This window comes from Giraffa tippelskirchi, chromosome 10, assembly GCF_054371585.1.
Source record: "Giraffa tippelskirchi isolate mGirTip1 chromosome 10, T2T-mGirTip1v1.2.pri, whole genome shotgun sequence".
Taxonomy (NCBI): domain Eukaryota; kingdom Metazoa; phylum Chordata; class Mammalia; order Artiodactyla; family Giraffidae; genus Giraffa; species Giraffa tippelskirchi.
Genome location: NC_137284.1, coordinates 161,364,300 through 161,378,309, shown reverse-complemented (window position 1 = coordinate 161,378,309; position 14,010 = coordinate 161,364,300). Strand labels below are relative to the sequence as shown.

Here is a 14,010-nt window from a genome sequence, read left to right as displayed (position 1 = left end):
CGCCTGCAGGCCCGGAGACGCAGCGAGGAGGCGCACTGACCCCTTCTCGAGCAGGGGTCCGGGAGCGCGGGCGCGGGGCCGCGCGGGGTGGGGCCGGGCGTGCCGGGGGCGGGACCAGGAGCGGAGCGGCGGGAGCAGGCGTGTCGGGGGCGGGACCAAGCACGGAGGGGCGGGGCCGGGAGTGCCGGGGGCGGGACCAGGCACGGAGGGGCGGGGCCGGGAGTACCGGGGGCGGGACCAGGCACGGAGGGGCGGGGCCGGGAGTGCCAGGGGCGGGACCAGGCGCGGAGGGGCGGGGCCGGGCGTGCCGGGGGCGGGGCCGGCGGCGCTGTCCGGTGCTGAAGCCGCGGCAGCGCCGGGAGCGCGGGGAGAAGCGGCCGCCATGGACTGAGCGCCGCCGACATGGGGCTGCCGCTCGCGCTCCTGCTGCTGCTGCTGCTGCTGCTGCCGCGCGCCCCGCCCGCCGCCCCCGCGCCCGCGCCCCGCGCCCGGCCGCTCCCGGGGCTGCTCGGTGAGTGGGGTCGGGGTCGGGGTCGCGTGGGGGAGGGGCGCCGTGTGGCTGAGGGGAGCGGGGGAGGGGCGCCTGAGTGGGCGCGGGCGGCGCTCCTGGGGGCGTCCGGGGCGGGTGGGGGAGGGGTGGGGGGGTGTGGGGGCGGGGGGCGCCCAGCGAGCGGCGTGGGGGCGCGGGCGCGGCGGCGGGCGCGCGCTCTGCGGGGGCGTCCCCCCGAGGGGTGTGGGGGGCGGCGGGGCGCGGGGAGGGCCGGGCCGCCGCCCCGCGGCCTGCGACGCGCTCCCGCCTTGCTGTTGAGGAGGGTCTGTTGAGGCGGGTCCGCGGGCGCCGGCCCCGGGCCCCTGAGGTGAGAGGAGCGCCTGCCGCGGGGCTGCGGCCAGAGCCGGCCCGGGCCTCGCCCCGCCGCCCCCCGGGCGCCGCCGTCCCAGAGCCCGGGGGTTGCCGACACAGGTGGGCAAGGCCGCCCCAGGTCCCGAGCCCCGAGCGCCGCCCTGGCTTTTCTGGGCGCGCACGCAGCCCTGGCCTGCGGACGGCGAGCACGGGGAAGCCAGCGCCCCCATTGCGGGGGGGGGGGCTCGCCGCCGGGTGGAGGTCCTCGCCTGCCCCGGGAGGTCCTGGGGGGAACAGCGCGTCTGGTCCCCGCACCTGGCGTCCTGTCATCCAGCCACTTCCCCCCGACCCACCGTGGGCCCAGGTGAGCCTGCCCCACTGAGCCCCACCCGGGGAGGCTCGGGGGCCCGGCTCACTCTGCCTTGACCTCCAGGACCTTGCCCCAGAGCAGCCACAGAGGCCTGGCTGTGTGCTGGTCAGCTTTTGCTCGGCTGTGCTCCTTCCTCCATCTGGCCGGAACTGGCATGTCACCTCCTGTAAGAGCTGTTTGCTCAGCTCTCCAGACACCGCCCTCCACACACACGGTCAGGGAGAACCAGGGTCAGCTGACACTGGCCACTCGGTGTTCCAGGGAGGACAGTTTCTATGGGATGAAGGCGAGACTGGTCCTCGACTATTCTCTTTCCATTGTAACTGCCCGTTCATCGCAAGCTGAAAATCTCTACGACTTTCAGAAATGGTAGAGAAAGGAGGACGGAGGGGTGGCTCAGGGAGGGAGGGAGCAAAGGAAAACCCAAAGGCAGACACAAGTGAAGAGAAGAGAGCCGCTAAGGCCCGAGACAGCGCTGCTCGACACAGCAGTGGTGTTCTGGCTACCAGCAAAGTTGACTTGTATCATTAAGGGGAGCCTCATTCCCCCTCTGTTCTTGATGTGCTAGGGAGCCTCCTGAACGCAGTCTTGGTGTGGGTCGACCTTAAGGGCCCAGACCTTGTTAGAACTGTCTCAGGGACTCCAGCTGATGGGTGTAGCCTACTGGATCCCGGAATGATCGGTCGCTACTGTGGCGGGGTGCACAGGTAGCCAGATGGAAGTGTCGTCTTCCCACTAGGGGACCCAACCTGGGGCTGCATGTAGCCATGCCTACCCAGATACACGCCCGAGGTCCTGTGCACTCAGCTTTCTATCCCTGCACTGTCCTCACCCAGGGCATGCTGCTGTGTCCTCAAGGTTCACATGCACAGTCTCCAGATGGTGCCGGGGGACCATGGTCACCCAAAAAAGGCATATGCTGCTGTTTTTCTCTTTCTCAGCCGTCTGGACCTTGTAAATAATGGTCACAGCAACTACAGTGTTCCAAATAATGATGGACAAGGAAAGTTGTACTCCGAGAACATAGATCTGGTCCCAGCCATGTCACTTATACCTATTTATTTAACTGTTAACATGCAACTTCAGGTTAAGGTCTATAGAACACATGGTTCAAGGCGATACACAGTTTTACTCCTCAGATGAATCTTAGAGTTGCAGGTTAGAATCAGGGGTCAAATGTCACCAAGACCTGAGGCCAGTTCTTTCTGCACAGGATGCCTTGCTTTGAATTAGGGGCCTTTTCATGTTTAGACAGTGAAGGAGCTCTTGTTGAAAGCCCGGATTGACAAAACGACCATGTCTGAGTTTATGGTCATTGCTCTGAGCCATGTGCCACAGTCCACACAGTTGTTGGCAGCATCTCAGTGACAGTGGACATCTCACCTCTCCCTTTCCTAAAAGGCTCCCTCTCCCCCTTAATCACGTTAGCCTTCTGACCTTCAACACCTATTCTGCCCTGTCTTTCTGGTGCAGAAGGCTCCCTTATGGCATATGGTAGCCTATTATTTATGACACAGTTATCAGAGGTGTATGAGGCAGGAATAAGGCACTTCTTCTCAACGATCGGACTCAACTCTGCTTGTCGCCAGAACACCATTGCTGTCAGGAAGCGCTGCCCTGGGCAGCTTAGCGGTTCTCTTCTGTCTCTGGGTTTTCTCTCTTCCTCGCTCTGCCATTCTCTGTGATTTTAGGACATCCTTTTGTTCAGGTGCTCAGTACTTTTTCCATTATGCTGCTGTGAACTTGAGCCTTTTGTCTTTAAATCATTCTTCAGTTATAGGGAGGCTAGTTTGTGAACCTGCTCTGGCAGCCCCCACATTTAAAGGCAGTCATACATATTAAAGATGCTCCTCTTTTGCTAAAGAAACACGAATTTCATTTGCTAAAGGACAGAATCCACCTTTTCTGCAAATGTAGCTTGGAGAATCCAAAGTCAGACCTACCTGGCTTTGAAGACGAGCGCTGGTTTCTTCTTCTCCTTTGTTTTTGCCTCTCTATTTGCCCACACGCGTTTTTCACTCACCAGTGAGCCCACACAGCTGAGGGGAGAGCTGCCGGGAGCAGTCGGTGTGCTTTGTCACCTAGATGGCATGATGTTTATTTTTAAATCGGAGCATTCTTCCTGCCACAAGAGCACAAATCCATCTTTGCTTCTTGGGGTCTGGAGCTGTTGGTTTTGCCGCTTGTATGGTGGTGAGCAGCCTGCCCCTCCCCCGAGTGGGAGCTCCGGCCTTGCTGCCTGCTCTCCAGCTGTGAGCCTTTTCTCTGCCGGTTGTTGCCTCCTCCTCCTGCTCTGGCCCTACAGCCCCAGGTGCTGATTGATGTCCCTGTGCAGCGGGACTGGGGCGCATGGAGAACCCCAGGCTTCCGGGAGAGGGAGGTGCTGACAATGGGCGCCCCTGTTGGGTGGGATGGTGGTGTGGCTGTCTCCCGCGTCCAGAGATGGCAGTTAAATATATCAGGCTCAGGAGGAATGTGCAGGGAATGAACGCGGTTCTCAGATGGCTTCCTCTCTGTGCGAAGCTCAGCTGTGCATCTCGGCGTCTCGCATCTCTCCTTTTAAACGCTCATCTGGTTTCGCACCTGGTTACCAAGATCATCATCTGTGAGTGTGCCCAGGAGATGCGGGGGTGTGCTCAATCCGTCATAGTCTTCTTTCTCCTTTCCTCAGTGGTGGTGCTGGTCCCCACCGACAATCTCTGAATGCCGTGAAATGTGCAGGCTTGCTGGAGGCCCGGCTTCCCCTGAAGAAGGGCAGCAGGGGGTCCACAGCTCAGGCAGGGTGCAGCCCCAGGCTCATCGTCCTGGGGCACGTGGCTTGGTGAGTTCTGTGGCAGTCATTGGTTCTTTAACATGATATTAATTTCTGCATCCTGAGTTTATTTTGTCCTGTGTTTTACATGTAGTACTATCTAACTTGCAAATGCAGTTATTCACCCCTTTTCTTAGGATTTTTGGAAGTTAGGAATATGGAGTGAGGTAGTGAAGTATGGAGAGATGGGGTCGCCTGAGCTGTCATTACACACGGTCTTATTAAGAAGGGTTTCCATTACCACAACCTCTTTGAGCAATACCTTAGAATTCCAAGATTTTTAAATGAAAACATGTTTGTAACTAATGGGACCCAAACTGAAAAGAACTCTCAGGCTTTGGGTGGCAGATATTTAAGATATGCCTGGGCATATGCAAATCTTGCTAGTTTAAGGATGTTTTATGTGTGGAAAGGTGGAAAGAAGCCTAAGGAGTGGGTGAGGCTTTCATCTAGATGTGTTGGCAGATGCAGGCCTGGTGAGGCTCAGCTAGCTAAGAACCTGTCTTATCTCTTCTGACTAGATGTTCCATTTCCCGAGAAAGCAAACAGTTGAATTCATGGCAGATAACCCTCTGTGCCATATAAAAGCACCTGGCAGCTGTTTTCACATTAGTCTAAATTGACCTTCATAAATGTAGACCCAGCTGGACTTATTTTTCACATCTTGGTTGATAGGAGGCCAGAAAACAGGAGAAGCAGAAAACAGTCAATGGACTTGTCTGCTGCCTGGAAACAGAGTCTGTAGAAGGAGGAAGGAAATTTTTTCTTTTAATTCGTGCCTTCTCTAACAGCTTGGCCACAACCACTATTTAAGTATCTGGGGCAGGAAGTGAAAAGAGGTGCGGTTCTCCTGGAAACACTTATGTTCACATATTAAGTAACATTTTTGTTTGTTAGTCAGCTTCCAAGCTGATAAGTGAGTGACTCCCACATTAGTCTAGGAAAGTGGACTTTGGACTTGAAGTGCTGACGTGTAAAACGTCAGGGTCCATCTGTCTCTAAAATGGCCTTCATGTGAGGTGCGATGTGAAGAAAGGAGGAGAGCATTGAGGGGTTTTCAGTGATCGCTTGGTGTTGACTCTCCTGTGTGGAGGTGGATAGGGGAGTGTTTGGTTCACTTATTTTGCCCAAGTATCGGCTGCAATTCAGAAAATGCAAGGACACACCGTCTTGACCTCATGTGACTAGTGATGGTTCCCGTGAGGGCAGTTCAAGAGCGTGATGGGCCGAAGGAAATGAGCTAATAGTTATAAAACAGACTGGGGTGATTTCTCTCTCTATTCAATTAAAAATTATCACACAGTGAAATCGAGTTTCCCTTTGGTGTGTGTTCTGTGTGCAGATTCCAGTGACAGGTGGTAGGACAATCCCGTAACCCCGGCTCTGCCCGTGCCTTCCCCCTGCCGTCAGAGCCCGCCCGGCCCCTGAGCCTCGGCAGCCCCTGGAGCGCCCTGCGTGTGCTTACGTGTTCGCCCCAGAACAGCTCTGGTAGGCGTGCGCTTCTGTCTGCATCTCACAGGTGGGAAGACTGAGGCCCAGAGCAGCTGGGAAGCACGCTGTAGGACACTGGTGCTGGGATTGGGTCCTGGGCTCTGGCCTCCTCCAGCAGCTGACCCCAGGCTGGGGCAGGGCCAGCCCCGTGGGATGCAGGTCCCGGCAGATGATCCTGTGCGCCCTCAGAACCTGTCCCTCCAGCTCCCAAGAACAAGGACATCTGTAGGAGGGCGTTGATGTTCCAAATTGGGGTTTGTTCTGGGTGTCGGATTCAATTATCTGGTTGGCCTTTCAGAGGGAATTTTGATGTTTAGAAACGGATGACTTGTCTTTGGATACCCAGCCTTCCCAAGATGGCAGGAGTGCAGCGCCACCGTAGCCTTCACAGATTCCTGTGTTCATGCACTCTGCTCAGATGCCTCTCTGCTTCGACCAGATTTTTTGAATGTAGCAATACAAATGCTTGAAGAAGCTAGCTTTCACTTGAGACTTGTCACAGCAAATAGTCTGATTCAGAGTAAGGGAGGAAGGAGGGGTTAGGTTCCATTTAACTTGACATCTAGAGTAGCAGGCAGGTAAGGGAGGGTGCCTTCTGATCATTCCTTATTCTTGCCTGAGGAGGTGAAAGAATGAAGTTTCCCTTGTGTGATGTGGGCAGTCTGTGTCCCAGGTGGTTCTGAAAGCCCATTTTGCAGTGTCCTAATGTACAGTGCAAAGGATGTGTTTGGAAGTTTGTTTAGGGGAAGGAATTTTCAGAAGAAAAACTGACCTGGTTTCCAAAGGGGAAAGGACTTTACATTAATGGTGCAAGTCAATTCTGACTCCAACAGCGAAATATAGTCAACTTGTAAATGGACGGAGCAGCCCCTGAAGGTGGCCCTGGGAGGCTGATGCCTTTTCCATCTGGGGCTGTGGCTTTAATCCAGCTCAGAGCAGTAATTAACCTGAGGTGAGGCTGGAAGCCGGTTCAGCGATGTGTATGTTCTCTGAAATGGCTGGTGTTTTAATGGCACCAGGTGGCAGACAGGTGAGAGGGAGCACGGGCTCTCCGTGGCGGGTGGGAACGGGGTCGTGGGTGAAGAAGCAGCCTGAGGCGTGGTCCGCCAGCCCTCCCACCTGGAGCTGTCTTCCATCCCGGAAAGGTACGTTTACTTTGTCAGTACTTCGGGTCTTCTTGAATCTCCTTTTCTGCTTTTGCCTGGAAAGAGGCCAAGGTTCAGATCACCATACTTGCATCTGAGTTAAGTGTTGTCTGAGCAAAACACGAAGTACCAGGGTCAGTTCTGGGAGACCAGGGCCCACCTATGTGACTGAGCCTCCCCCCGCCTGGTACCTGCCTCACCAGCGTGTTCTGGTCCTTGATTCCATGACACGGTCAGTGTGCAAACCAGAGAGGGTTCTAACAGTTTCCAAACACGTGGTGGGGGGCTGAGTGGATATGGGTCCGGGACCCAGATCGCATGAGAAGGGTTGTCATTTCGGGGTGGGGGGCGTGTTGATAGATAAGAAGCTGCCTCATCTTTCTGTCTGCACTCACAGTGGGACTCAAGAGAAATGGAGGACTTCACCTGAATCTCTCTGAATTTATACCATGAGCAAAACACCAATTTTTTTGTGCTTTTTTGAGAGACTTGGTGGGAGAATTGTTGATAATGGCAGTCCTAGTTGTACCCTTAGTTGTTTTTAGAAGCTCTAGGTTTGTCCAGCTTGCTGGCCTGACACAGTGGAATGTTGTTATTATTGAAAACAGTGTGACTTTGCTGAGTCCAAGTCTCAGCTGAATTGACTACTGAGGTTTTTTTTAAAAAAACAGTTCAGTTCAGTCGCTCAGTCGTGTCCGACTCTTTGCGACCCCATGAATTGCAGCACGCCAGGCCTCTCTGTCCATCACCAACTCCCGGAGTCCACCCAAACCCATGTCCATCGAGTCGGTGATGCCATCCAACCATCTCATCCTCTGTCGTCCCCTTCTCCTCCCGCCCCCAATCCTACCCAGCATTAGGGTCTTTTCCAATGAGTCAACCCTTCGCATGAGGTGCCCAAAGTATTGGAGTTTCAGCTTCAACATCAGACCTTCCAATGAACACCCAGGATTGATCTCTTTTAGGATGGATTGATTGGATCTCCTTGCAGTCCAAGGGACTCTCAAGAGTCTTCTCCAACACCACAGTTCAAAAGCATCAATTCTTCGGCGCTCAGCTTTCTTCACCGTCCAACTCTCACATCCATACATGACCACTGGAAAAACTATAGCCTTGACTAGACGGACTTCTGTTGGCAAAGTAATGTCTCTGCTTTTAAATATGCTATCTAGGTTGGCCATAACCTTCCTTCCAAGGAGTAAGGGTCTTTTAATTTCATGGCTACAATCACCATCAGCAGTGATGTTGGAGCCCAAAAAAATAAAGTCTGACACTGTTTCCACTGTTTCCCCATCTATTTCCCTTGAAGTGATGGGACCAGATGCCATGATCTTAGTTTTCTGAACGTTGAGCTTTAAGCCAACTTTTTCACTCTCCTCTTTCACTTTCATCAAGAGGCTCTTTAGTTACTCTTCACTTTCTGCCATAAGGGTGGTGTCATCTGCATATCTGAGGTTATTGATATTTCTCCTGGCAATCTTGATTCCAGCTTGTGTTTCTTCCAGCCCAGCATTTCTCATGTTGTACTCTGCATATAAGTTAAATAAGCAGGGTGACAATATACAGCCTTGACGTACTCCTTTTCCTATTTGGAACCAGTCTGTTGTTCCATGTCCAGTTGTAACTGTTGCTTCCTGACCTGCATACAGGTTTCTCAAGAGACAGGTCAGATGGTCTGGTATTGCCATCTCTTTCAGAATTTTCCACAGTTTATTGTGATCCACACAGTCAAAGGCTTTGGCATAGTCAATAAAGCAGAAATAGATGTTTTTCTGGAACTCTCTTGCTTTTTCGATGAACCAGCGGATGTTGGCAGTTTGATCTCTGGTTCCTCTGCCTTTTCTAAAACCAGCTTGAACATCTGGAAGTTCACGGTTCACGTATTGCTGAAGCCTGGCTTGGAGAATTTTGAGCATTACTTTACTAGCATGTGAGATGAGTGCAATTGTGTGGTAGTTTGAGCATTCTTTGGCATTGCCTTTCTTTGGGATTGGAATGAAGACTGACCTCTTCCAGTCCTGTGGCCACTGCTGAGTTTTCCAAATTTGCTGGCATATCTAGTGCAGCACTTTCACAGCATCACCCCTGAGGACTTGAAATAGCTCAACTGGAATTCCATCACCTCCACTAGCTATGTTCGTAGTGATGCTTTCTAAGGCCCACTTGACTTCACATTCCAGGATGTCTGCCTCTAGGTGAGTGATCACACCATCGTGATTATCTGGGTCGTGAAGATCTTTTTTGTACAGTTCTTCTGTGTATTCTTGTCACCTCGTCTTAATATCTTCTGCTTCTGTTAGGTCCATAAAACATTACCATTTAAAATAATAATATCAGAAATCCCCTGGTGGTCCAGTGGTTAGGATTCTGTACGTTTGCTTCTAAGGGCCTGGGTTTGATCCCTGGTCAGGGAACTAAGATCCCACAAGCCATATAGTGCAGGCAAAAAAAATAAAGGCAATATTATTTATGTTTTCTAATAAACATATTTAAAAAATAGTCAGAAGGCAATGGCACCCCACTCCAGTACTCTTGCCTGAAAATCCCATGGATGGAGGAGCCTGGCGGGCTGCAGTCCATGGGGTCGCTAAGAGTCGGACATGACTGAGTGATTTCCCTTTCACTTTTCACTTTCATGCATTGGAGAAGGAAATGGCAACCCACTCCAGTGTTCTTGCCTGGAGAATCCCAGGGATGGCGGAGCCTGGTGGACTGCTGTCTATGGGGTCGCACAGAGTCGGACACGACTGAAGCGACTTGGCAGCAGCAGCAACTAAGTAGAATGGAGGCCTGATTGTGTTGTAACAATGAGACCAAGTAGTGATAACACATCTGTAGCTTACGCCATCCCTTCAAAGAGCATAAGGCCCCTGAATAAAAGAAAGAGGGCTTAGATAATAGTCACACAGATTTTTACACATTTGAGTGTAAAGTGTACTAAAAAGAGATAGTACATTCTCTTTTTCAAATGGTCAACACTTTGTTTTAAATAATATTTAACTATTTGACTGACATTTGATAAATTAAAAAATCAGAGCACCTTTGGGGGTATATTTGACATGTCTAGTTTGCACTGTTATTGAGTGTCTGTATTTTTGTCTTATCTCCAAAGCATAAACAGTATTTGATGATAGAGACCAAAGCCCTCACATGTCTTGTGGAAGCATTGGAGGGGTCACACCAGCACTTGGCACCCATGCAGGGCTCCCAAGGCCACTGCGGTCCGCACCACTCGCCTGGGCAGGTGTGAGGACGCCCTCGTCCCGCTGGTGAAGATGGCCGTGATGGTAGGAGCGGGGTGCGGAGGCTTCCTGCCCCCAGGTCTGAGGACCACAATGTCTCTCCCCGGGCCCCGGGCTCAGATCTTGATTTCCGACCCAGGGTGCGTGGGCCTGGCACCAGCCCCCTCTGGGTCTGGTGGCCACTGCAGTCGGTCCCTCGGGCCTGTCTGTGTGGCTCCAGGAGGGAGCTAGGGACCGTGGCCGGTTGCCTGCCCTTTAACTGCCCCGTGTTGGCAGGCCTGCGGGCTCCTTTGGCCACTGGGTCCCTGCTGGGAGCCCCGCTGGGCTCCGGTCAGCGCCCTTTCCCCGCGGTGAGCCCCACGTTCTCCCCTTCTCCCTGCAGCCTTTCTCTGGGAGGACGAGGGGTGGCACGCCCTCTGCTCCTGGTCTCCTCAGGTTCTCGGGCTGGCAGTGGGGGTTTCCTTCCCCCCGCCTGTTTCTGTCAGGGCCAAGCTCTGGGGCCATGCGGGTGAGCGCGTGTGCCTGGGGAGATCTGACTCGCGCTTGCCGGCCTCTCTGGCCGCACTCCACCCCTGTCCTCGCCCGGCGTCCGCAGCTTGTCCCTCCCCAGAGGAACCCGCAGCAGATGTCGGGGGGTGGGGCAGAGGTGCCAGGGCTGCCCTGCGGGAGCGGGCGGGGCCTGAGGCCCTGTGCAGTGGCTGCCCTCCTATAGGGGCTGGCGCCAGGGCTTGAGCAGCAGGACTGCAAGCTCTCAGCCTCGGTGTCTGCTCCGCATCTGCGGCCTGGAATGTGCTTTTAAAGAAGGGCTTTAGGCAGAGCGCGGGTGGGAGGGAGAGACAGCGGTGTCAGAAGCTGAGGCGCCCATTCCTTGCAGCGCCAGAGGTGGACTGGATGTCTCTCTGGCAGGGTGGCCGGGTGCCTGGCTGTGCATGGTCTGTCTCCCTGGAAGTGGCCCCGGTAGGCTTGGGTCTCCCATTTGCTTTTGTCTTGCTTGGGGCAAGCACTTCAAAGGGTGCATCAGGTGCAGATGCTGAAACCCCAGAGATCGCTCTCTGACATGAGTTGTCATTGTGGGAGTTTAAGCAGAAGGAACCATTTTGATGACTGAGTAAAGAAACCTTCTTTAAGTGAAAAGAATATTTTTCAGAATAAAGATTAGATTCTCAGTCTGCTAAGAAGCAGGATCACTTATTTCCTGCAATCTGTGATCATTTCTAATGGTTTTATATCCCTAACATATCATAATGAAAATTAAATTTAAATTGACCCTCGTCATAGAGAATGCGGTGCACACATACAGACCTATAACCAGGACACGTAGAGGACATTGCCAGTGTGCTGGAAACCATTGTGTGGAATTCATCGGACAGCTACATGCCTAGAGGAACGGACTGATGCGATATCAAAGGAACAGCCTGGGAATGGAAGCTTTCTTAGTAAAGAATTCTGCAAGTGGGTACGGGATAAAAAGCGTCAGTACTCAGCAGCGAGGCTAGTTTCTGCTTAGTACATCTGTTCTATCTGAGAAGAAGCAGTTCTTAAAGAATATCTTGATTTAGCACTATCCTGAGAAGATAAAAATGTGCAATCTGTTAAAGGCTGAAGCTTGGATATTTATATAGACATGCCTATTCTTGTTCTCCAAAGGTGGTTTTGCTTGTTTTCAATCTGTATCTAGTTGGCCGCCTCGGGGCTTAGCTGCGGCCCTTCGCTGCGTCAGGCGGGACCTCCCGTCACAGCGCGTGGACTTGGACTGTGGCTCCCGGGCCCAGGAGCTGCAGCTCATGCGCTTGCTAGTTGCTCCGCGCCACGGAGATCCCAGCTGCCTGACCAGGGATCGAACCCACGTCCCCTGCATTGCAAAGTGGATTCCTAACCACAGGACCCTCAGGGAAGTCCTTCTGAAGGGTCTGAGGGAGTGAAATACAGATGTCAAACCAAGTTTAGGGTTCCAGGAGACTACATTATTGACATGTCAGCATATTAACTAAGAAGTCTGTTGGTGATGTTAAAAAGCGATGTATTTGATCTGAATTGATACTATTGAAGAATATGTTGCATTTGTTTAATGGTTAGATGTTTTCCTTAGGAACTCTGAAAGAACATGAGATATCCATAGTATGTTTAAAGTCAAACACTAGGAAAAAAGAGTGATCCAGATTGTTAGAGGAATTCTTACAGGAAATAAGACGTTTCACAGTGATTGTAGGAGATTCAATGGGTACTAACTCCCAAATCAAAGCCTTAACTTGAAAGTTTCTACCTCGGTATCGGCATATGTGTTTCGAGTGCTGTAATAGTTCCTCCAGGATATCACAAGGTGCTGCTTTGCTGTGTAAAATAAATGAATAATGGAGGGAGAGTTTGTCCTCTGAAAATAAGATAGAGGGTTGTTTTAAGTGTCTCCTTGAGAACGAGGTGTTTAGGTCCTTTACTAGCCCAGTGGTTCTCCCCTGCGGTCCCGGCTGCCTTGGGGACATTTTTGGTTGTCTCAGCTCGGGTGGGAGGTGTGCTACTAGGGTCTCCAGGGAAGGGGTCGGGATGCTGGACGTCCTACAGTGCCCCCACCTGAGGAGCCCTGGCGCAGACGGGGCTTGGGAGGGGCTGGTGGCTGTGCGCTCACATGCGGGGCTGAGGGGGCTGGGGAGAGGCAGGTTGATAGGGCGGCAGGACAGCTGTAACAGAAAGAAGCTTGCCTTCTCCCCACAGCCCTCCAGTTCTGGTGGGGTGACCATGGACCACCCTCAAATCTAACTGTCTTCTGCAGGAAACCTTACCTCATGGACGTGGCCTGCACCACGTGTACATGTACGCATATAGGTATACATATACGTGTCCATGTATTTGCAAATCAGATATGCTCTACTGAACTAATGCTTATTATAAAAAAATTGAAAATAAATTTAGAAAGAATGAGATAACATTGTTGTGGTTGTTCAGTCACTAAGTTATGCCTGACTCTTTGCGACTCCATGGACTACAGCATGCCAGGCTTCCCTGTCCTTCATCATCTCCTGGAGCTTGCTCAGACTCACGTCCATCGAGTCGGTGATGCCCTCCGACCATCTCATCCTCTGTTGTCCTCTTCTTCAATCTGTCCCAGCATCAGGGTCTTTTCTAATGAGTCAGCTCTTCACATCAAGTGGCCAAAGTATTGAAGCTTCAGCTTCAGCATGAATCCTTCCAATGAATATTCAGGGTTGATCTCCTTTAGGATGGACTGGTTGGATCTCCTTGCAGTCCAAGGGACTCTCAAGAGTCTTCTCCAACACCTCAGTTCAAAAGCATTAGCTTTCTGGCTCTCAGCCTTCTTTATGGTCCAACTCTGACATCTGTACATGACTACCAGAAAAACCACAGCTTTTACTATACTAGCCTTTGTTGGTAAAGTAACCTGTGCTTTTTAATATGCTGTCTAGATTTGTCATAACTTTTCTTCCAAGGAGCAAGAGTGTTTTAATTTAATGGCTGCGTTCACCATCTGTAGTGATTTTGGAGTCCAGGGAAAAAAGTCTGTCACTGTTTCCATTGTTTCCCCATCTATTTGCCATGAAGTGATGGGACCGGATGCCATGATCTTAGTTTTTTGAATGCTGAGTTTTAAGCCAGCTTTTTCACTCTCCTCTTTAACCTTTTTAAGTGGCTCTCTAGTTCCTCTTCGCTTTCTGCCATAAGGGTGGTGTCATCTGCATATCTGAGGTTATTGATATTTCTCCTGGCAATCTTGATTCCAGCTTGTGCTTCATGCAGCCTGACATTTCTCATGATGCACTCTGCATATAAGTTAAATAAACAGGGTAACAATATACAGGCTTGATGTACTCCTTTCCCAGTTTGAACCAGTTCATTGTTCCATGTCTGGTTCTGTTGCCTCTTGACCTGGATACAGGTTTCTCAGGAGGCAGGTAAGGTGGTCTGGTATTCCCTTATCTTTAAGAATTTTCCAGTTTGTTGTGATCCACACAGCCAAAGGCTTTAGCATAGTCAGTGAAGTAGAAGTAGATGTTTCTCTGGAATTCTCTTGCTTTTTCTATGATCCAATGGATGTTGGCAGTTTGGTCTCAGGTTCCTCTGCCTTTTCTAAATCAACTTAAATATCTGGAAGTTCT

The 14,010-nt window shown here is 51.8% G+C and overlaps 1 protein-coding gene across 1 annotated transcript in view; it reads left to right on the top strand.

Moving 5' to 3' along the window:
* Positions 1 to 304: 304 nt before the first annotated feature.
* Positions 305 to 14,010, top strand: part of PTPRN2 (protein tyrosine phosphatase receptor type N2) — a 587,908-nt gene continuing 574,202 nt past the window's right edge. Inside the window, exon 1 of the mRNA XM_081535514.1 lies at positions 305 to 511. Within this exon, the coding sequence (XP_081391640.1) occupies positions 403 to 511 (109 nt within the window). The 5' untranslated portion in view covers positions 305 to 402. The remainder of the gene's footprint in view (positions 512 to 14,010) is intronic.